Source organism: Balaenoptera ricei, chromosome 4 (genome assembly GCF_028023285.1).
Source record: "Balaenoptera ricei isolate mBalRic1 chromosome 4, mBalRic1.hap2, whole genome shotgun sequence".
Taxonomy (NCBI): Eukaryota; Metazoa; Chordata; class Mammalia; order Artiodactyla; family Balaenopteridae; genus Balaenoptera; species Balaenoptera ricei.
Window position 1 is genome coordinate 67,760,775 of NC_082642.1, and position 25,223 is coordinate 67,785,997.

The 25,223-nt window shown below is 36.5% G+C and overlaps 1 protein-coding gene and 1 pseudogene across 1 annotated transcript in view; both read right to left on the minus strand.

The window, feature by feature from the left end:
- Window positions 1–25,223, minus strand: part of SPATA16 (spermatogenesis associated 16) — a 225,806-nt gene that overhangs the window by 148,015 nt on the left and 52,568 nt on the right. The window contains exon 2 of the mRNA XM_059922009.1: window positions 23,853–23,998. Coding sequence (XP_059777992.1) covers window positions 23,853–23,998 — 146 coding nt within the window. The remainder of the gene's footprint in view (window positions 1–23,852; window positions 23,999–25,223) is intronic.
- LOC132365306 (large ribosomal subunit protein eL14-like) lies at window positions 17,213–17,882 on the minus strand (annotated as a pseudogene).

A 25,223-nucleotide genomic window follows, 5' to 3' on the forward strand; every position in this document is an offset into this window, starting at 1 on the left:
TTCCCGCACACAGGATCAGTACCGACCAGCACTCACCAGCCTGAGAGGCTTGTTTGCTCACCCGCTGGGGCGGGCGGGAGCTGGGAGCTGAGGCTCCGGCTTCGGTCGGATCCCAGGGAGAGGACTGGGGTTGGCGGCATGAACACAGCCTGAAGGGGGCTAGTGCACCACAGCTAGCTGGGAGGGAGTCTGGGAAAAAGTCTGGAGCTGCCGAAGAGGCAAGAGACTTTTTCTTGCCTCTTTGTTTCTTGGTGCGCGAGGAGAGGGGATTAAAAGCGCTGCTTAAAGGAGCTGCAGAGACGGGCACGAGCCGCGGCGATCAGCGCCAACCCCAGAGACGGGCATGAGACGCTAAGGCTGCCGCTGCCACCACCAAGAAGCCTGTGTGCAAGCACAGGTCACTCTCCACACCGCCCCTCCCGGGAGCCTGTGCAGCCCGCCACTGCCAGGGTCCCGTGATCCAGGGACAACTTCCCCAGGGGGACACATGGCGTGCCTCAGGCTGGTGTAACATCATGCTGGCCTCTGCCACCGCAGGCTCGCCCCGCACTCCGTACCCCTCCCTCCCCCTGGCCTGAGTGAGCCAGAGCCCCCGAATCAGCTGCTCCTTTAACCCCGTCCTGTCTGGGCAAAGAACAGATGCCCTCAGGCGACCTACACACAGAGGCAGGGCCAAATCCAAAGCTGAATCCCAGGAGCTGTGCGAACAAAGAAGAGAAAGGGAAATCTCTCCCAGCAGCCACAGGAGCAGCAGATTAAATCTCCATAGTTAACTTGATGTACCCTGCATCTGTGGAATACCTGAATAGACCAAGAATCACCCCAAATTGAGGAGGTGGACTTTGGGAGCAAAGATATATATATATATTTTTTCCCCTTTTTCTCTTTTTGTGAGTGTGTATGCGTATGCTTCTGTGTGTGATTTTGTCTGTATAGCTTTGCTTTCACTATTTGTCCTAGGGTTCTCTCTGTCCATGTTTTTTTAGTATAGTTTTCAGCGCTTGTTATCATTGGTGGATTTGTTTTGGTTGTTCTCTTCTTTCTTTTTTTTTTAATTACTTAAAAAATTTTTTTTAATAATTATTTTTTGTTTTTTATTCTAATAACGTTTATTTTATTTTATTTTATCTTTTTCTTTCTTTCTTTCTTTTTTTCCTCCCTTTTCTTCTGAGCCATGTGGATGACAGCCTCTTGGTGCTCCAGCCAGGTGACAGGGCTGTGCCTCTGATGTGGGAGAGCCAAGTTCAGGACGTTGGTCCATGAGGGACCTCCCAGCCCTATGTAATATCAAACGGCGAAAATCTCCCAGAGATCTCCATCTCAACGCCAAGACCCAGCTCCACTCAACGACCAGCAAGCTACAGTGCTGGACACCCTATGCCAAACAACTAGCAAGACAGGAACACAACACCACCCATTAGCAGAGAGGCTGCCTAAAATCATAATAAGGTCACAGACACCACAAAACAGACCACCAGACGTGGACCTGCCCACCAGAAAGACAAGATCCAGCCTCATCCACCAGAACACAGGCACTAGTCTCCTCCACCAGGAAGCCTACACAACCCACTGAACCAACCTTACCCACTGGGGGCAGACACCAAAAACAACGGAAACTACAAACCCTCAGCCTGCTAAAAGGAGACCCCAAACACAGTAAGTTAAGCAAAATGAGAAGACAAAGAAACACACAGCAGATGAAGGAGCAAGGTAAAAACCCACCAGACCTAACAAATGAAGAGGAAATAGGCAGTCTACCTGAAAAAGAATTCAGAATAATGATGGTAAAGATGATCCAAAATCTTGGAAATAGAATAGACAAAATGCAAGAAACATTTAACAAGGACGTGTAAGAACTAAAGAGGAACCAAGCAACGATGAAAAACACAATAAATGAAGTTAAAAATACTCTGGAAGGGATCAATAGCAGAATAACTGAGGCAGAAGAACGGATAAGTGACCTGGAGGATAAAATAGTGGAAATAACTACTGCAGAGCAGAATAAAGAAAAAAGAATGAAAAGAATTGTGGACAGTCTCAGAGACCTCTGGGACAATATTAAATGCACCAACATTCGAATTATAGGGGTCCCAGAAGAAGAAGAGAAAAAGAAAGGGACTGAGAAAATATTTGAAGAGATTATAGTTGAGAATTTCCCTAATTTGGGAAAGGAAATAGTTAATCAAGTCCAGGAAGCACGGAGAGTCCCATACAGGATAAATCCAAGGAGAAACATGCCAAGACACATATTAATCAAACTATCAAAAATTAAATACAAAGAACAAATATGAAAAGCAGCAAGGGAAAAACAACAAATAACACACAAGGGAATCCCCATAAGGTTAACAGCTGATCTTTCAGCAGAAACTCTGCAAGCCAGAACGGAGTGGCAGGACATATTTAAAGTGATGAAGGAGAAAAATCTACAACCAAGATTACTCTACCCAGCAAGGATCTCATTCACATTTGATGGAGAAATTAAAAACTTTACAGACAAGCAAAAGCTAAGAGAATTGAGGACCACCAAGCCAGCTTTACAACAAGTGCTAAAGGAATGTCTCTAGGCAGGAAACACAAGAGAAGGAAAAGACCTACAATAATAAACCCAAAACAATTAAGAAAATGGTAATAGGAACATACATATCGATAATTACCTTAAATATTAATGGATCAAATGTTCCAACCAAAAGACGTGGACGGCTGAATGGATACAAAAACAAGACCCATATATATGCTGTCTATACGAGACCCACTTCAGACCTAGGGACACATACAGATTGAAAGTGAGGGGATGGAAAAAGATATTCCATGCAAATGGAAATCAAAAGAAAGCTGGAGTAGCAATTCTCATATCAGACAAAATAGGCTTTAAAACAAAGAGTATTACAAGAGACAAAGAAGGGCACTACATAATGATCAAGGGATCAATCCAAGAAGAAGATATAACAATTTTAAATATTTATGCACCCAACATAGGAGCACTTCTATACATAAGGCAAATACTAACAGCCATAAAAGGGGAAATCGACAGTAACACAATCATAGTAGGGAACTTTAACACCCTGCTGTCACCAATGGACAGATCATCCAAAATGAAAATAAATAAGGAAACACAAGCTTTAAATGATACATTAAACAAGATGGACTTAATTGATATTTCTAGGACATTCCATCCAAAAACAACAGAATACACTTTCTTCTCAAGTGCTCATGGAACATTCTCCAGGATAGATCATATCTTGGGTCATAAGTGAAGCCTTGGTAAATTTAAGAATATTGAAATCGTTATCAAGTATCTTTTCTGACCGCAATGCTATAAGACTAGATATCAGTTACAGGAAAAAATCTGTAAAAAATACAAACACATGGAGGCTAAACAATACACTCCTTAATAACCAAGAGATCACTGAAGAAATCAAAGAGGAAATCAAAAAATACCTAGAAACAAATGACAATGAAAACACGATGACCCAAACCTATGGGATGCAGCAAAAGCAATTCTAAGAGGGAAGTTTATAGCAATACAGTGCTACTTTAAGAAACAGGAAACATCTCAAGTAAACAGCCTAACCTTACACCTAAAGCAATTAGAGAAAGAAGAACAAAAAACCCCAAAGTTAGCAGAAGGAAAGAAGTCATAAAGATCAGATCAGAAATAAATGAAAAAGAAATGAAGGAAATGATAGCAAAGATTAATAAAACTAAAAGCTGGTTCTTTGAGAAGATAAACAAAATTGATTAACCATTAGCCAGACTTATCAAGAAAAAAAAGGGAGAAGACTCACATCAATAGAATTAGAAATTAAAAAGGAGAAGTAAGAACTGACACTGCAGAAAGACAAAGGATCATGAGAGATTACTACAAGCAACTCTATGCCAATCAAATGGACAACCTGGAAGAAATGGACAAATTCTTAGAAATGCACAACCTTTCGAGACTGAACCAGGAAGAAATAGAAAATAAGAACATAGCAATCACAAGCACTGAAATTGAAACTGTGATTAAAAATCTTCCAACAAACAAAAGCCCAGGACCAGATGGCTTCACAGGCGAATTCTATCAAACATTTAGAGAAGAGCTAACACCTATCCTTCTCAAACTCTTCCAAAATATAGCAGAGGGAGGAACACTCCCAAACTCATTCTACGAGGCCACCATCACCCTGATACCAAAACCAGACAAAGATGTCACAAAGAAAGAAAACTACAGGCCAATATCACTGATGAACATAGATGCAAAAATCCTCAACAAAATACTAGCAAACAGAATCCAACAGCCCATTAAAAGGATCATACACCATGATCAAGTGGGGTTTATCCCAGGAATGCAAGGATTCTTCAATATACGCAAATCAATCAACGTGATACACCATATTAACAAATCGAAGGAGAAAAACCATATGATCATCTCAATAGATGCAGAGAAAGCTTTCCACAAAATTCAACACCCATTTATGATAAAAACCCTCCAGAAAGTAGGCATAGAGGGAACTTTCCTCAACATAATAAAGGCCATATATGACAAACCCACAGCCATCATCCTCAATGGTGAAACACTGAAACCATCTCCACTAAGATGAAGAACAAAACAAGGTTGCCCCCTCTCACCGTTATTATTCAACATAGTCTTGGGATTTTTAGCCACAGCAATCAGAGAAGAAAAAGAAATAAAAGGAATCCAAATCGGAAAAGAAGAAGTAAAGCTGTCACTGTTTGCAGATGACATGGTACTATACATAGAGAATCCTAAAGATGCTACCAGAAAACTACTAGAGCTAATCAATGAATTTGGTAAAGAGCAGGATACAAAATTAATGCACAGAAATCTCTTGCATTCCTATGCACTAATGATGAAAAATCTGAAAGTGAAATTAAGAAAACTCTCCCATTTACCACTGCAACAAAAAGAATAAAATACCTAGGAATAAACCTACCTAAGGAGACAAAAGACCTGTATGCAGAAAATTGTAAGACATTGATGAAAGAAATTAAAGATGATACAGATAGATGGAGAAATATCCCATGTTCTTGGATTGGAAGAATCAACATTGTGAAAATGACTATACTACCCAAAGCAATCTACAGATTCAATGCAATCCCTGTCAAACTACCACTGTCATTTTTCACAGAAGTAGAAGAGAACATTTCACAATTTGTATGGAAACACAAAAGACCCCGAATAGCCAAAGCAGTCTTGAGAAAGTAAAACGGAGCTGTAGGAATCAGGTTCCCTGACTTCAGACTATACTACAAAGCTACAGTAATCAAGACAGTATGGTAGTGGCACAAAAACAGAAATATAGATCAATGGAACAGGATAGAAAGCCCAGAGATAAATTCACGCACATATGGTCACCTTATCTTTGATAAAGGAGACAAGAATATACAATGGAGGAAAGACAGCCTCTTCAACAAGCGGTGCTGGGAAAACTGGACAGCTACATGTAAAAGAATGAAATTAGAACACTCCCTAACACCATACACAAAAATAAACTCAAAACGGATTCAAGACCTAAATGTTAAGGCCAGACACTATCAAACTCTTAGAGGAAATCATAGGCAGAACACTGCATGACATAAATCACAGCAAGATCCTTTTTGACCCACCTACTAGAGAAATGGAAATAAAAACAAAAATAAACAAATGGGACCTAATGAAACTTAAAAGCTTTTCACAGGAAAGGAAACCATAAACAAGACGAAAAAGCAATCCTCCGAATGGGAGAAAATATTTGCAAATGAAGCAACTGACAAAGGATTAATCTGCAAAACATATAAGCAGCTCATGCAGCTCAATATCCAAAAAACAAACAACCCAATCCAAAAATGGGTAGAAGACCTAAATAGACATTTCTCCAAAGAAGATATACAGATTGACAAGAAACAGATGAAAGAATGCTCAACATCGTTAATCATTAGAGAAATGCAAATCAAAACTACAGTGTGATATCATCTCACACTGGTCAGAATGGCCATCATCAAAATATCTACAAACAATAAATGCTGGAGAGGGTGTGGAGAAAAGGGAACCCTCCTACACTGTTGGTGGGAATGTAAATTGATACAGCCACTATGGAGAACAGTATGGAGGTTCCTTAAAAAACTAGAAATAGAACTACTCTATGACCCAGCAATCCCACTACTGGGTCTATACCCTGAGAAAACCATAATTCAAAAAGAGTCATGTACCACAATGTTCATTGCAGCTCTATTTACAATAGCCAGGACATGGAAGCAACCTAAGTGTCCGTCGACAGATGAATGGATAAAGAAGATGTGGCACATATATACAGTGGAATATTACTCAGCCATAAAAAGAAACGAAAGTGAGTTATTTGTAGTGAGGTGGATGGACCTAGTGTCTGACATACAGAGTGAAGTAAGTCAGAAAGAGGAAAACAAATACCGTATGCTAACCCATATATATGGAATCTAAAAAAAAAAAAAAAAAAAATGGTCATGAAGGACCTAGGGGCAAGACCAGAATAAAGACTCAGACCTACAAGAGAATGGACTTGAGGACACAGGGAGGGGGAAGGGTAAGCTGGGACGAAGTGAGAGAGTGGCATGGACATATATACACTACCAAATGTAAAGTAGATAGGTAGTGGGAAGCAGTTGCATAGCACAGGGAGATCAGCCCGGTGCTTTTTGACCAGCTAGAAGGGTGGGATAGGGAGGGTGGGAGGGAGGGAGATGCAAGAGGGAAGAGATACGGGGATATATGTATATGTATAACTGATTCACTTTGTTATAAAGCGGAAACTATCACACCATTGTAAAGCAATTATACTCCAATAAAAACGTTAAAATAAAAAAATTAAATCACTTTTTCGACTGTAGGACTTCTCACAGACTTAATGTGCTAGCGTGCTTGATAAATCTCTAAGAAAGGATTAGGGTTTCCTGTTTCATGAACTTCTAGACAGGAGTCCTTTTCTTTTTCGTGGAACATCTTGCAGGACAGATGGAATACTTTTAGAAACTCTGATTTAGTAAATAAAAGAAAAAAAAAAGATTTGCACAAACATTTTCCATTTGCAAAACACTTTCTTTTTTTAATTAATTTTTATTGGGGTATAGTTGCTGTAAAATGTTTTGTTAATTTCTGCTGTAGAGCAAAGTGAATCAGCTATATATATATACATATATCACCTCTTTTTTTGGATTTCCTTCCCGTTTAGGTTACTACAGAGCATTGGGTAGAGTTCCCTGTGCTCTACAGTATGTTATCATTAGTTATCTATTTTATACATAGTATTGATAGTGTATATATGTCAATCCCAGTCTCATAATTCATTCCACCCTGTGCCCCCCCTGCAAAACACTTTCATATCTATAATATCCTTTCACCCCCTTTACAAGTGTAGAGGAAGATACTGTTATTATTCCTTGTTCAGAGGTACAGAAACTGAGTCAAAGATAAGTTAAGTGACTTGTGAAAGTCAAGGTTACTCAGTGATGCGCAGAGATTCAAATCCAGGCCTTTGGTTGCTGAAGCTTTTTTCACTACATTACAAGGAAACTTGCAGCTCCTCTATTTTTCTTTACTTGTAGTTACAGAATTAGCCCTTGAAAATCTAGAACATTTAAAAAACACAGTTGACCTTTCAGGAAGTAGAAACAAACATATTTCCTCTTTCTCATTATGTGTACTTACCCCAGGCCACACCAATTACAAATTTTAGAACATTTCACAATTTTAAGTACATCAATGCTTTTAATATCCCAGTGAGAATTTATAGAGGAAGAAATTGCAGAAAGGCTAAGTGACTTGTTCAACCCATGAGAATGGATTTTAAAGCTGGTGTACAAAGCACCGAGCTGATCTCCCTGTGCTATGTAACTGCTTCCCAGTAGGTTGTGACCACCTAGAGGGGTGGGATAGGGAGGGGATATGGGGATATATGTATACATATAGCTGATTTTCTTTGTTATACAGCAGAAACTAACACAACACTGTAAGCAATTATGCTCCAATAAAGATGTTAAAAAAAAAAGCTGGTGTATTAGAAAGTGGGAAACAAATATAAAAGAATCCTCTTAAAATAATGTAAGAATAGACCCACCCACAAGGAGTGTCTGTGCAGTCTTCTTGCCAGCTTCGAGGACCAAAATGAACAACATTTCCTGAAGGCAGTACTCAGCATGGGAACTGTACATTAGCACTCTCTGTTCTGTCTTCCAAGAACCATATGGAAATCAAAAACAAGGGAACAAACCAACAATAACTGGTAGATTTAAGTTTTATAGAGGTCCTGACTGACAGATGCATTGTTGCATCAGATACCACTCCCGTACACTAATATACTGCTTCTTCATTTATGAACCATTTTTATCTCAATGAGTAAATGGAAAGGAAAGATAAAAGCTGAATAGATAACTGACCTCAGAGTTAAGACTAGCCTAAATTGTTAGAAGAAAAAGAGTGGAAGCTAGGATAAGAAATAAGACACCAAGCAAGATGATTGTAAAGTAAAATGCTGTCAACTTGGATGTAAGGGTAGGAGGTGACATGTCCCGGTGAGGAGCCATGGGAGGAATGGCAAAGGGTCATGGAGGCAATAGAGGAATGCTGTAGGTGGGGTTGTTTTAATTAATCTATTGCAGGCTCTGTTATAATGAAAAGTGTTACAAATATAACCATGAAAGGTTGTAAATATGTTTACATATTTACATTACTATATTTGTTTATATTACTCTGTAATATAAACAGAGTATGATCCTTTTATCACATCTTTGCAACTTGGACAGGCAACTCAAGGAATCTGATCCAGCTTCAGAACCTGCCTATCACTGAAAACTTAAGAAGGGGTCAATATGTTTTGTGTTTTTTTGTTTGTTTGCTTGTTTTTTTGCCTTTGCTACGTGTTCAAATTTTCCTCTCGTATCAGACATGGTCATTGTTATCTCTTCCTGTTCCTCCTCCCATTCCTCTCTTCCCCTCTTCCCTTCCCCTCCTTCTCCTCCTTTCCTCCTCCTCCTCCCCTTCTCCTCATCCTTCTGCAGAAAATAAATTTCTAATAAGATATCTGAGCCATCAGTGTCCTATTTCTTGGGTTCTTACTAAGATAAGCACATAATGACTCTGGGACATTTAGCCATTTATATTCCTTGGGTAATATATGGCCATGTTTAATTGTTTTCTGGAATTTATTTGCTTTAATCTTCATTATCTTTTTTCTTATTATTTATTTCTTTCAGAAATAAGGCCATGTATTTACCTTATAAGGCTATTTTTATTGATTCATGTGATGATCACAAAGAAGGGGCAGGCTTCAGGTAAAGGAAGGGTGAAAACTGGTAATGTATATTAGAGTCTTGTGATTTAAAAGCTATGTTGCATCAATATTGTACATTAACTTGCCAAGCTAAGCATTATTATCCATAAATCATACACGAGGAAATCAAGGCTTTTCCAAAACAACCAGTGAAATGGTAGTTGCACCTAGATTTTCTAATTACAGGGAAAATGCCCACCACATCCCACTGCCACCACCGTCTGTATGGGAACCCCTTCAAATTTTAAAGATGCTATGATTTTCATAATTTAGGATGAAATGTGATGACAGCCAGAATATCTAGGAGAAAGAAAAATTACTGTGATATCATAGATTTGCTGGGATGTAGTTCCTTCATCTGTAAATGGTAGTAAGGAAACTTTCTCAGGAAGTTATTTGGAAGGATTAACTGAGATGGCATATGAAATGCCTAATTCACACCTGGTACCTGGCAGGTGTTCAATAAATGCTTGTTCTTGTTCCTGCTTGAGAACAGTTGTTTAACGTGGTCAGCTTTGCACTGCAGAGAGGTATTGTACCTGTTCCCTGCAGTATGGTACAGTGAACACAATCTTTGCCCTTCCATAGAAATTGGCATGCTTTATATTCCTTTTTAGGGTTCAAAGGAAAACTTGGAGTGTTTAATACAATCTTCAGTGAGAGCATCTTTTTTATAGGTAAATATATTTTTATGGGGGTAAAATAGAAAGAGATATAAATGTACTAATGATTCATACAGTATTTTAATATGCCTAACTTCTCAAAGAGGCAAAGTGCCTACTTGCTGAAAGTCCAACCAGATATCCTTAAAATGGCATGCCATGATTTCCCCTTGTTTTCTCCACACTTGCAAGCTCATGCAAACATACAAGCATACACAGGCACACAAACACATACAGACTATGCTTATTTCATTCAACTGAAAGTAACAACCTGTAATTTAGGGATCACAGAGGATAGGACTAGGAAGAGCAGGGATATTTAAACTGAAGCCCTTTCCTTAAGAGTTTAGAAAAACAGCATGGGTAATGTAATGTTTTTTATGAATGGCAGTGTCATCAAAATAGTCACCCATATGTTTTCTCAAAGCAAAGCACTGTAAGGTACCCAGGGTTATGTATACTTCAGGTAAGATCACATCTTTTTCTTTTGTGTTTCCTATTATTATCCCCCTATAAGCAGTATCAACACTGATACTTAGTAACCTAAACATTTTTTCATATCAAGAAACTGGCTCCAGCAATGTCCTCTTTTGTTTTACTATTACTATTGTGGTTTTAAGTTCACCTCAGATTGTGAGAATTTTGTTTCATCGAATGCTATTGACTTGTTGAATTTAATGGCCACTTTTTTTTTTTTTAGCTTAGCTATTTTAATTTTAATTTTCCCCTAAGTTTTATTGAGGCATACTTGCCAAAAACTGTATGTATTTAAGGTGTAAAATGTAAGTTTGTTACATGTATACATTGTAAAATGACTACTACAATCACTTAACACACCTATCACCTCACATCTCACATAGTTACCTTTTTTTTTTTTTTTTTCCCAGTGTGGTGAGAACTCTCAGCATCTTTCTTATCAAATTTCAAGTATACAATACAGTATTATTAACTATAGTCACCATGCTGAAAGTTTATGCCCTTTGACAAATATCTCCACATTTTCCCCACCTTCAGGCCCTAGCAACAAATAGTTTACTCTCTGGTTCTCTGAGTTAGACTTTTTAGATTCCACATATAAGTGAGATCATACAGTGTTTGTCTTTCTGTGTCTGGCTTATTTTACTTAGTTTAATGTCCTCCGGGTTCATTCATATTGTCACAAATTGCAGGATTCCCTACTTTTTTATGGCTGAATAATATTGTGTGTGTGTATGTATCTGTTTCACATTTTCTTTATCCATTCATCTGTCAACAGACACTTAGATTGTTTTACATCTTGGGTATTGTGAATAATGTTGTAGTGAACACGGGAGTGCAGATGTTTTTTCAAGATACTGACTTTGTTTCTTTGGCTGTATATCCAGCAGTGGGATTGCTGGATCATATTGTAGTTCCTTTAACATTTTTCGAGGAACCTCCATATTGTTTTCCATTTTGGCTATAATAGTTTACATTCCCATCAACAGTGCACAAGGGTTCCCTTTTTCCACATCGTTGCTAATACTTGTTATCTTGCCTTTTTGATAATAGCCGTTCTAACAGGTCTGAGGTGGTAGTTCATTGTTTTGATATGCATTTCCCTGATGATTAGTGATGCTCATATATCTGTTGGCCATTTTGATGTCTTCTTTGGAAAAATGTCTGTTCCAATCTTTTGCCCATTTTTAAAATCAGGGGTTTTTTTTTGCTATTGAGTTGTAAGAGTTCCATATATATATATTTTAATTTTTTACCATCTTTTTTGGAGTATAATTGCTTTACAATGGTGTGTTAGTTTCTGCTTTATAACAAAGTGAATCAGCTATACATATACATATATCCCCATATCTCTTCCCTCTATATTTTGGATATCTAACCCCTTGCCATGGTTTGCAACCCCTAATATATGGTTTGCAAATATTTTCTTTTATTTCATAGGTTGCCTTTTCATTTTGTTATTTCCTTTGCTGTGCATAAGTTTTTAGTTTGACATAGCCCCACTCGTTTATTTTTGCTTTTGTTGCTTGTGCTTTTGTGTCATATCCAAAACATCACTGCCAAGACCAATGTCAAAGAGATTTTCCCCTATGATTTCTTCTAGGAGTTTTATAGTTTCAGCTCTTAATTTAAGTCTTTAATCCATTTTGAGTTGATTTTTGTATATGGTGTAATGTAAGGGTCTAATTTCATTCTTTTGCATGTGGATATCCAGTTTTTTCAATGTCATTTATTAAAGAGACTATCCTTTTCCCATTTTGTATTCTTGACATCCTTGTCTTAGACTCATTGACCATATACATGTGGATTTTCTTCTGGGCTCTTTATTCTTTTCCAGTACCATTCTGGTTTGATAGCTTTGTAATATAGTTTGAAGTCAGGAAGTTGATGCCTTCAGCTCTGTTCTTCTTTCTCAAGATTGCTTTGGCTATTCAGTTTTTTTGTGGTTCCACATGAATTTTGACTGATTTTTTTCTACTTCTTTGAAAAATGCCATTGAACTTTTTTATATTTAGTGTATAAATCTACACTAAATCTATAGATTTCTTTGGGTAGTATGGAATTTTAACAATATTTATTCTTCCAATCCATGAATACAGGATACCTTTCTATTTATTTGTGTCTTCTTCCATCTTTCATCAATGTCTTACAGTTTTCAGTGTACCGGTATTTCATCTCCTTAGTTAAATTTATTCCTAAGTATTATTTTATTATTTTTGATGCTACTGTAAATAAGATTGTTTTCTTAATTTCTTTTTTGGATAGTCACTGTTGTGTATAGAAATGCAAATAATTTTTGTATATTAATTTTGTATCCTGCAACTTTGCTGAATTCATTTATTAGTTCTAACAGTTTCTTTGCGGAGGCTTTAAGGCTTTCTATTTATAAGATCATATCATCTGCAAATAGAGACAGTTTTGCTTCATCCTTTCTTATTTACATGGCTTTTATTTATTTTTCTTGCCTAATTGCTCTGTATAGGACTTCCAGTACTATGTTGAATTAAAAATGGCAAGAGTCAGAATCCTTATCTTATTCCTGATCTTAGAGGAAGAACTTTCAGCTTTTTACTGTTGAGTATGATGGTCATATGTTGTCTTTATTATGTTGAGGTACATTCCTTTTATACCTAATTTGTTGAGAGTTTTTAATCATGAAAGAATGTTAAATTTTGTCAAATGCTTTTTTCCTGCATCTATTCAGATGATCATATAATTTTTATCTTTTATTTTCTTAAGGTGATATATCATGTTTGTTAATTTGTGTATGTCCTGGGAACCTTGCATCCCAAGAATAAATCTCACTTGATTATGATGTGTGATCCTTTCAATGTGCTGTTGAATTTGCTTTGCTAGTATTTTGTTCATGGCTTTTGCATCTATGTTCATTAAGGATATTGACCTGTAATTTTCCTTTCTTGTAGTGTCCTTATTTGTCTTTGGTATTAGAGTAATGCTGGCCTTGTAAAATTAGTTTGGAAGTATTTCCTCCTCTTCTACTTTTGAAAGAGTTTGAGAAGGACTGGTGTTAATTATTTAAATGTTTGGTATAATTCACTAGTGAAGCCATCTGGTCCTAGTCTTTTCTTTGTTGGGAGGCTTTTGATTGCTGCTTCAAAATGCATACTTATTATTAGTCTGTTCAGATTTTCTATTTCTTCATGATGTTTTTCATGGCAGGTTGTATGTTTCTAGGAATTTGTCCATGTCTTCTAGGCTATCCAATTTGTTGGTGTATAATATTTCATAGTAGTCTCTTATGATCCTTTGTATTTCTGTGATATAAGCTGTAATGTCTTCTCATTCATTTATAATTTTGAGTCCTCTCTCTCTTTTTTTGGTTAGTCTAGCTAAAATTTTGTCAATTTTATTTATCTTTTCAAAACATCTTCTAGTTTTGTTGATTTTTTACATTGTTTTTCTAGTCTCTTTTTCATTTGTTTTGCTCTAATCTTTATTCTTTCCTTCCTTCTGCTAAATTTGGGCCTACTTTGTTCTTCTTTTTCAAGTTCCTTGAGGTGTAAAGTTAGGTTGCTTATTTGACATCTTCCTTTTTTCTTAATGTAGTTGTTTACTGCTATAAATTTCCCTCTTAGAACTGCTTTTGCTGCATTACATAAGTTTTTGGTATGTTGTTTTCATTTTTGTTTGTCTCAAGATATTTTCTGATTTCTTTTTTATTGGATTTTCCAGAGTATGTTGTTTAATTTACATGTATTTCTGAATTTTTCAATATTCCTCCTATTATTATTCCTAGTTTTATATCACTGTGGTTGGAAAGGGATACTTGATATGATTTCAATCTTCATTAATTTGTTAATACTTGCTTTGTGGGCCAACATAAGATCTATCCTGGAGAATGTTCTGTGTGTGGTTGGAAAAAATGTGTATTCTTGTGCTGTTCGATGGAATGTTCTGTATATGTCAATTATATCAATTTAGTCTATAGTGTTATTCAAGTATGTTTTTTCCTTATTGATTTTCTGTCTGGATAATGTATCCATTATTGAGAGTGGGGTATTGAAGTTCCCTACTATTATTGTATTGCTGTCTATTTATTCCTTCAGTCTGTTAATATTTGCCTTAAATATTTAGGTGCTCCAATGTTGGCTTCTATTGGTTTCCCAGGCTGATGGGATTACCTGCAGAATTACAGCTGAGATGGATTAGAGCTAGATTACTTGGCTGTTGCTGTGTTCACAGTGGGCTCTGTGTTTGGTGAGCCTGTTACCAGGGACTTGGGCTGGTGTGGATCCTACTTTGTCCCTGGATGGACAGAACTGCCTCTAGAACCTTGATTAGTAGGGCTGGTGCTGGTACAAGGTTCCACTTCAGGGTCTGCAGACAGTGGTCCTGTTATCAGGTATGTGGAAAGATATGCCTCTCTTTGAGTCCTTGGAAGGGCTTCTACTGGGCCACTGGGTGGGTCCCTGGACAGACCGGCTGGCTCTGGACTATGGCTGATAGGAGCTGGAACTGAGGCCCAAGATTGCTTCAGGGTACACAACTGGAAATGAGATCTGAAGTCATAGCTCTGACAGCATGGATGGTCATGTCTCCCACCAGATCCCTAGGTGGGTAGAACTGTTCCCTGACTGCAGTGGGGAGGGGCTAGAGCTGTGTCCCAGGGACATTTCAGGATCTCTGGGGATGCAAATAAGTATGTCTCCAGCCAGGTCCCTGGGCTGGTAGGACTGCTTATGGATGGTGGCTGAAAGGGGATGGAGTCAGATCATGAGTTACTTCAGTGTCCATAGCTGTGGGTTTATTACTGAGGCATAGACAGGCATGACTTCTCCTAGGTTCCTTGGCATCTTGTGCTGGTGGCAGGACCAAGGTCAAATGGGGCTATAGCCAAATCCACAGGGTCAGAACTGTTTCTGAGTCTTGCTAGGGACACTATAGGGGTGCCATCCCCCTTGTTTGGGCCTGCTTTATTAAAAACAGACTTCCTTGGTCGTGGGCCCCCCTGAGGTTTCACAGTGTCCTACCTGGATTCCAAAGCTCCCACAAAGACACTTTTTGTCTGTGAATGGCTGCCAAGTTATTGTTGCCAGGGGATGATACAAGCTGGGAACCTCCTGTTCTGCCATATCTCTGATGTCACTCCTGGCCAAATTTTGAACATTCAGTTATGGTAAAGAGGAGCATGTTGTATTTAAAATATCTCATTTCATGAGATCTGCAAGAAATTTTCAAAATTTCTGTTACTTCTATTATGAACCAGTTTATTCTAAAACTCATGAATCTCTGTAATGCTTTAAGCTCATATCACCTCTGAGCATTTTAATTATCCTCAAAGTTATAAATAATGATGCCCCCCAAAGTTGTATTTTCATAGAAGTTTCCAAATTGTCTACTTTATTGAGTATATCTTGGGTTCAAAAAGGGTATTTTATCTTATTTTTTTATTGAAGTATAGTTGATTTACAATGTTGTGTTAATTTCTGCTGTATAGCAAAGTGACTCAGTTATACACATATATACACTCTTTTTTTATATTCTTTTCCGTTATGGTTTATCCCAGGCTATTGGATATAGTTCCCTGTGCTATACAGTAAGACCTTGTTTTTTATCCATTCTATATGTAATAGTTTGTATCTACTAACCCCAAACTCCCACTTGATCCTTCCCCCACCCCGCCTTCCCCTTGGCAACCACAAGTCTGTTCTCTATGTCTGTGAGTCTGTTTCTGTTTTGTAGATAAGTTCATTTGTGCCATATTTTAGATTCCACATATAAGTGATATCATATGGTATTTGTCCTTCTCTTTCTGACTTACTTCACTTAGTATGATAATCTCTAGTTGCATCCATGTTGCTGCAAATGGCATTATTTTGTTCTTTTTTTTATGGCTGAGTAGGATTCCATTGCATATATGTACCACATCTTCTTTATTCATTCGTCTCTTGATGGACATTTAGGTTGTTTCCATGTCTTGGCTATTGTGAATAATGCTGCTATGAACATAGGGGTTCATGTATCTTTTTGAATTATAGTTTTGTCCAGATATATGCCTAGGAGTGGGATTGTTGCATCATATGGTGATTCTATTTTTAGTTTTCTGAGGAACCTCCATATTGTTTTCCATAGTGGCTGCAGCACATTCCCATTCCCACTAATGGGAATGTAGGAGGGATCCCTTTTCTCCGCACCCTCTCCAGCATTTGTTATTTGTAGACTTTTTAATGATGGCCAGTGTGACTGGTGTAATTGGTATCTCACTGTAGTTTTGATTTGCATTTCTCCAATAAGTAGGGATGTTGAACATCTTTTCACATCTAAAGAGTATTTTAAAAATAATAGTGTCCTCTATGCATATATAGAGTTTATTGCTGTTATTACCATTGAAAATAATCTGCATTCGTTATTGGTGGTGGGATTGAAACAAAATACAAATCTGATATATTTTAAGATTTAGGAGTGATTTTAACCAGTTTACTTAGATTTAAAGATGAGAAAACTGAGGCAAAGTGAAGTTAAGTTACTTGTGAAAGTCAAAGCTAGTAAGTGATGAAGCAGAAATTCAAATCCATGCCTTTGTTATTTTATTTTTTTATATTTTGACTGATGGGTTATTTAGATGTGTATTTTTTAATTTCCAAGTATTTGGAGGGGTTTTTCTAGATATCTTAATGATTTCTAATTTAATTGCATTATAGTCAGAGAACAAGCTCTGTCAGATTTCAAATTTTCAAAATTTTGTTAAGCCTTATTTTTATCCTTGGTAATACTCCTTTTCTTTTTTTTTTTTTGCCAGCATGTCAAAAAGAACCTTTATTCTGTTTATAACAGCCTCTTATGCTCTCATGCTTTCTTGCCAGATGCCTTTTGAGCAGGTGCTTTCTGGGCTGGAACTTTCTGACCCTTCTGAGGCTTTGGAGGAGGTGCTGCCTTCTGGCCTGCAGCTTTCTGGGCAGGAACCTTCTGGGCTGGAGCCTTCTTACCTGTAGCGGTCATCTTTTTTGCTGGAACCTTCGCAGCAGCTGCCGTAGCTGCCCCCTTAGCAGCAAGTGCTTTCTTGGGAGAAGCCTTCAGGAGAGCTGCTTTTTGAAGTTTCTTAACTTCAAGCTTGATTGTTCCTCATTTTCCTTGTTCCTCATTTTCCTTGCCTTCATGACTTTATAACGATCAAAATCTGTCATCTTGGCTTTCTTTTCTCTGGCTTCAATCTTCTTGGCCCACCTTGTGGCTGCCCACTTTGCATTGATATCTGCCTTCTCCCAGGCTTCTCGGACATACTTCTGCCGGGCACTGTGTGGGAACTTGAGGATGAAGTCAGTGAGCTGCTTGCATTTGAAAGGCATAGCCTGTCTCCTTACTTGAGTGCAAGGTCCATCCACCAAAGCCCTGTTCTGATCAGTAACATCTACAATCGCGACCAGCCTCCTGGCATGAGGCCCAAAGGAGACGTAGGCCACCCGGCCAACCTTCACGAAGTGCCTGAACACCATATTGGCGGCATTCGGCGAAAAGCAATACTCCTTTTCTTGAGACCTACTTTGTCTGATAGTAATATAGCCAAGCCTGACAGAAAAACAGATTTTTATGTTTACTGTATGGTATGTCATTTTCCTTCCTTTTGCTTTCAAACTATGTCTTTTTGTAGATAGAACATAGTTGAATCTTGTGATTTAATCCAGACTGACGATATCTGCCTTATAATTGGATTGTTTAGTCAATTAGTGTAGTATGTTTAATGTAATTATTAATGATTTTGTTCAAACCTGTTGTCTTGCTATTATATTCCAGTGTCCCATCCATTATTTGTTCTTCTCTTCCTCCTTTCTTGACTTCAGTTAATTAAATATTCTTTAGTATATATAATTTTAAGTCCATAATTGGCTTTCTAGCTATACTCATAATATTTTTAATGATTACTCTAGCGATTATAACATGCATTTTTAATTTAACACAGGCTACTTAGAGTTAATATTGTACTACCTCGTGTAAAAACTTTAGTAGTAAAATTCCAGTTGTGCCTCCTCCCACAGGTTTTTGTGATATTGTAGTCAAATATTGCACATCAAAATATATAATCTTATTATTTATTATTTTTACCTTAGATAATATGATAGAACACTATTTTTTCCTTAGTCATTCATTCTTTTTTTCTTTTTCTTTGCATTTTATTTTTTATTTATTTATTTATTTTTACACACACACACACACACACACACACACACACACTGTATTTTATTTTTACAAGAGATAAATAGACTGACACCAAGCATTGTAAATGGATGACCACAACAAAAGCAACAATGATTGCAATTACCAAACACGAAACACACTCATACTGTGTCATAATATTTAGTCATTCATTCTTAAATAAATTTTGAGAAGAAATATAGTGTTTTATGTTTACTCACTTATTTACCATTTCTGATGCTCTTCATTCCTTTTTGTAGATGCAAATTTTACTCTACTGTCATTTACTTCAGCTTGAAATATCTTATTTATCATTTCTCAAAGTGCAGATCTGCTCAAGATTAATTTTTAACTTTAGTTATTTAAAAATGTATTTATCTCACTCTCATTTTGAAGAATTTTTGTTGTTGTTGTTGAATTCTTGTTTGACATCATTTTTCTTTCAGCACTTTAAACTTCTTTTTCCATTGTACTTTGATCTCCATTATTTCTGATTAAAAGTCACCTGTTATTTGTATCATTGTCCCTGTGTGTTACATGTTGTTTTCTTTTATCTGCCTTTAATATTTTCTCTCTGTCTTGAGTTTTCAAAAGTTTGCTTATGCTGTTTCTAGATGTGGTTCTCTTTGTATTTATTTTAGTTGGGGCTAACTAGATTTTACTTTTTTTAAAATCAAATATGGAAAATTTCTAGTAATTACCTTTATGCCCTTTTCTCTCTTTCTTTTCCCTTTGGGACAGTTACATGTATGCTAGATTGCCTGTTACTGTCTCTGAGAATAGGTCACTGAAGCATTGGTTAATTTTTTAAAATATCTTTTTTTCCTCTGTGTTCATATGGGGTAATTTCTACTGATTTGTCTTCATGTTCACTAATCCTTTCTTTAGTACTAAGTCTTCAATCTGATGTCAAGGTCAATCAGTATATTTTTATTTTAGATATTTCATTAATGCATGCTAAAATCTCCATTTGGTTTTTTTCTATAGTTTCTATTTTTCTGTTGAGATTCTCATCTCTTCACTTATTATGATCATCTTTGCCTCAGGATCCTTGGATCTATTTTTTGTAGCTTCTTTAAAATCTTTTTCTACCAATTCTAACATCTGAGCCATCTTGGGGTATGATTGTATGGACTGTTTATTTTCTTAAATATGAGTCTCATCTCCCTATTTCTTTGAATGTACAGAAATTTTTAGTTTTATGCTGGACATTTTGGATGAAGCTTTGTAAGGAATTGAGATTATGACATCATCCCTGCAAAGCTGTTGAATATTTTTCCTATCAGGCAATTAAATGGAAAATACTCTTGTTCAGGTCATGCATGGTTTTAGTCTCTATTAAGGCAGGTCTGTTTTGCCTTTGAGTTTAATCCTAAGGAGTGGTCCATTTTGAAGGTCATGGTACTAACTCTTAAAGCATGGTCTTTCTGGGGTTTGAGCTGAATGCCTTAGGTACTCAGTGAGGTCTCTTCACACTGGTACTTCAGGATCTCCCATCACTGCAGGTCCTCTGGTATTTTCACTTAGCACTTAGTCCCATAGCAGGCAGTCTCTGCTACATGACGTCCCACTTCTTATATTGGCCAAGAACCTGCAGCAAATCCTCATGCAGTCTTCTAACCCCAACCCCCTCACATAGCTATTTCTCCTTTGGTCACCTGCCCTGTAAATTACAGCTTTTTTGGCAGCCTGGTATTCTAATCTCTGCCTCCTCAGCCCATTGAGATTTCAGTTTAACGTTTAACGTGATTGCCAACTCCCCAAGTAAGGGCAGGAAAACAACCCCAGCAAAAAGCTAAGAAAATTGTGGGGCTCACCATGTATACTGTCCTTCTCTCAAGGATCAAAGTCCTGCTATGACCATTTTCCAGTGCCTAAACAGAGTCGTCTCATATATTTTGTCCAGTTTTATACTTACTTATAGCAGGAAGGCAGGCCCAGTACCAGTAACTCTATCATGGCTGGAATAAAGAATCCATGGGTTTATGTTTAATTTTCACAAAACCTTGTGATATCGTATTTGTGAAGTAGGTAATACTATTATAACCTAATTTTATAGAGAATTAAACTCAGGCTAACTGGTGAGTGGGGGAGTCAGAATTAAAACCTGAGCAGTCAGATTCAGACTCTATGCTCTGATTTAATATACAATGCTGCCTCTGCAACCTGAAATTATGTCATTACCTTCATTGCATTTATCACACTCTCTTTTTTCTCATATTTATTAGTATTTGTTTGTTTTTTAAACTTTGCTACCTCTTCTAATGTGCATAAACACCACATATTTCCTGTTTACAACTGCCACCCCCACTGCCTAGCAGAAGCTCTTGGTGAGCATTCAATAAATATTTGCTGAATGAATGAATGAATGTAGATGACACCATTACAATTTTGAAAAGAGGCTCATTTCCACATATTTGCTATTTTAGACTTCATCTTGCCTGCCACCTTGTGGCATCAAAATTCTGCAGCAAAAACAAGCAAACAACAGCAATATAAAGGTGGGAAATATGCAAAAAAGTTGATATGCATCATTAGAATCTTTACAATTATACATATAAACATATAATTATATGATAGGAAAAGAGTTATAGCAGGATTTCTATTCTTAATAAGATAGCAGTAATTAGAAATCAGTCTTAGGAATGTTCAAGACACCACTGATAAACAATGATACTAGTTTGATGAAGTGAGCACAGAGTTGATATGCTTGACTGATGAGTCTAGGCATCACTTTTGGTTGAAGTAAAAAAAAAAAAAATGATATCCATATTTGCCACTTTGGATATGTTATTTAAAGAAAGAAAAACTTGTTGACAGTTGTTTCTAAAGCCTTTGTATTACTTATTATCATATTATAGATGTCAACACTTGCCTAATTAATTTCAAAATGTATCTTTATTGAACCTAAAACCATAAAGTTATGGTTCTTGTAGTCTTCTACATGACAGAACAATATGCAGTTACTTTTTATCAGAAGCAAAACTATGTGATGGTTTTCAAGCTAATTTTTGTGTTAACAAATCCCCTAAAGATATGCAGTAGACCTCACATTTACATAAAATTAAAGAAAGGATGCTTCAGCAAATGCAAATAAATGCAAAAAGGGAATATTTTAATTTTGATCCATGATTAGTATCAACCATCACAATGTGGTAATAATACAAAAGCAAGATTCTGCATTCAGTGTATAACTAATGGTTGTAGGCTATTTATAGACTGAGTATCCTGATTAATTTATTTATTTTGAGAAATATATTTATGTTTCAGGCTTTACTTTAAAATCTGAGATCTTTAAAAACATTTAAATATTAGAATCATATGCACTGTCTTCTGCAGTTCTACAATATGACATTTTGCTGGGTAGCAAAATGATTTATTTCAGTTGGTGCATTGTTAATTGTATGAATTGACTGTTTAACCTCTATTGATTTCCATTTCTTAATGTTCAACTTAGAAGAAGAAGCAAAAGTTATTTTACAATACAATAAAAAGGATATAAAAGTTAATCCTAGCATAATGGGGAAGATTAGTTTACTATTCATCATTATACATCCTCCCTTCAGTAATTTTCAAGGTCTTGAAAGAGCATGCTTAGTTTTAAAATAAAAGTTTCTAAGCCTAAATAGTGAATCTATTGAAACTAATCCTTGCATCCTTGTTTCTTACAGAACAATTTTGATTAATGTTCATTACTTATTTTTATAACACTGAATTAAATATTGACATGACCATACCATTTAGAATTCTTTTATTATTAAAAATGATTTGAAAATCCATCAAACCATTCTAATATCCAGGAGATATTTTCCTTAATATGCAGGCCATTTTGGTGGCACTTCTTATGTGTAGTGAAAACCGTGGAGAAGGTGATAAATAATTACTTTCAAGTGCATCTCAATTTAGTATTGTTTATGTATGCCTATAGATTTTCTGGGCTATTTCCAATTTTAAATATTTTTTTCCATGGAGCTCACAAGTCACCCAAGTGGCTTTTTCCTTTCAAATGGAAATGGAATGAAATTCTTTGACATAACCATATGTCCTGATATTGGGTTTGAAAATGATGGTTGCATAAGGTGTTTCCAGAAACTATAGAGTCTAATTTTCTTTGGTGTCAAAGAGAATCTATGTTTAGGTTCTGCAGTTTACTTAAAGCAAGAAAATTTCTTTCAAGCAGGTTATCTTATGAATTTCAAAGTGGTTTTGTTGTCCTTGATGTCAAGCTTAAGCCTACAAGCTTGAGGTCTCCTTAGAGCCATGAAGAATCTTTGGCGGAACTTTTACATCGTTGTGGATGTAGAGTTGTAAATGATTTTTAGCATGTTGGCAGATCTCCTGCTCACGTAATGAGTATTAATATAATTGATAATTGTGTTTCCTCGTGGTTATTAACAGGGCAGGCATTATGTTTTCATGTTGATATTAGTTTTATTATTTGTATCCAAAAGAAGTCCAGGATGTGTGAGATCAGAAAATGAACAAGACTAAATATTTAGGTCAATCACTCTAAGCCAGGCAGGGAGGGGTAGAGGCGTCATAATTCTAAGAAAAGAGTTATTTGAAAGACATAACATAATCACTTTATCTTTGCTGTAGATTAAACTGAATATTACCCATGATAAGAGCAAGGCCTTTAGGAAACAGGACATTTTTATAGAAAAAAAAGATAGGGCTGGGTAACCCTGAGGATTCTAGGAAGCTACAAGCTAAAACAGAGTTCTGAAGAGGGATAGAAATATATAAAAGAAATCTTTAAGGACATAGATTAAAAAGTGTTTCACACCTTTGGACAGCTGTCACACTTACCCCTGCATAGCATCCTTTGAATCAGCTATGCTATCTCCAAATAAGCGATAAGCTTTCGAGTCTTTACTCATGTTTCACAGTTGGAATTTCCTTCTACCATTCTCTGTATTTTGGGCAATTTTGGAAATCCTTCTCATCCCTTACTTAACCTTATTCGTTCCCTCCTTTCTTCCTGCTGTAATTTGCTACTACAGTTATCTGCCTTTTTATTTTGTCTGGCTTTATGGATAATTATTTATGGTTCTCTTTCTTCCATTAGGTTTTGAGATGCCCTTTGTGATCTCTATGATTGCTTAGTTTAACATAAATCGAGTAGTAAAGAAATGTTTTTTGTTTTGTCTTTAAATTTAAATGGAATCTAAGTTAATCATAATAACATAATGATTAACATATGTTAATATGTTAACTCTCACATAATACCCGCTGCTTGCACAGATAGTACTTATTTGTAGCTATTAACACTTCATTTTACCTGTGTGCATGATTCAGGGCAAGGTCAGGTTTCCTCATCCGTAGATAGCATGTAACAAGCTTTGTCTCAATGAAACTTGCCACACTTGCTACATCTTCAGCAGATGCTTCAAATGGTTTTCCCAGAGCTGCCCCTTTGCTGCAAAGCTTTAAAAAAATACAGTGCTTTAAATTTTCTAATAATCTTGACATATAATTGATCTTTTAAACAAGCAAAACATATATATGTACATGTACTTTTTCCAAACTACAAGTCAAATATTAACATTTTGATTGTAAATTAAATAAACTGTTCCTGTTCACTATTAAGTGACTGTAATATAAGTAACATATTTTACTGTAAAATGCTTCCTGTGAAATATTTTTAAAGTATGATATATTTTAAAGGGGTGCCATTAGCTAAGAATGTCTGTTTTAAAAATAAAGCATACAATAAGCAAAGATATTAGCAGAAAACCAGGTATAAATCATATTAAATACCAGTGCTTTTATGAAAACCCAGCTCAGCAATGATCTAGCACACTATCAAGTTGATTTAATATAATAAGGGGTATCGGAAGTAAACTCCTAGGAGCCATTAACATGATCAGTGATTAATTTGCGTCTGAATCATATTCTCTAGGATGTTATTGAAAGAAAAGAAGTGAAAATTTATTAGAATTTATTGGCGGAGGCCACAGTATCTGAAAAACATGGCAGGAATGTGGAATTCTTAATAAAAATTCCAGGAAGTCAGTGGTTTCTGGGCACCACAGATAAACTGTAGAGGAGGAAAATAATTAATTTTGGGAGGAGAAGCCCAAACATTAAGAAGTGTCAATAATATGACAAGGATAGATCGGCACTTTTTTTTTTTTCCCTCAGAGTTTTCTACTGTGTCTTAGAATCAAGGCTGATGGGGGAGGAGAAACTCCACCTCTGTTTAGTGACCTTATTCAGATTATCTGCTTCTTTGCTCTTTTCTATATCCTCTATGCTTTTCTTACCAGGGATAGTAATATTTGGAGTTAATATCTATTTATATATACCTTAGTGTAAAATTTCTTGTATTCTAAATCCTTTTTATTTAAATGATATTATTTAAACTAATTTTTCTGTTTTTAAATTTTTTTGGCTGCGTTGGGTCTTCGTTGCTGCTCACAGGCTTTCTCTAGTTGTGGCGCATGGGCTTCTCATTGTGGTGGCTTCTCTTGTTGCAGAGCACGGGCTCTAGGTGTGCAGGCTTCAGTAGTTGCAGCACGCGAGCTCAGCTGTTGTGGCTCGCGGGCTCTAGAGCGCAGGCTCAGTAGCTGTTGCGCATGGGCTTGGTTGCTCCGCGGCATGTGGGATCTTACCTGACCAGGGCTCGAACCTGTGTCCCCTGCATTGGCAA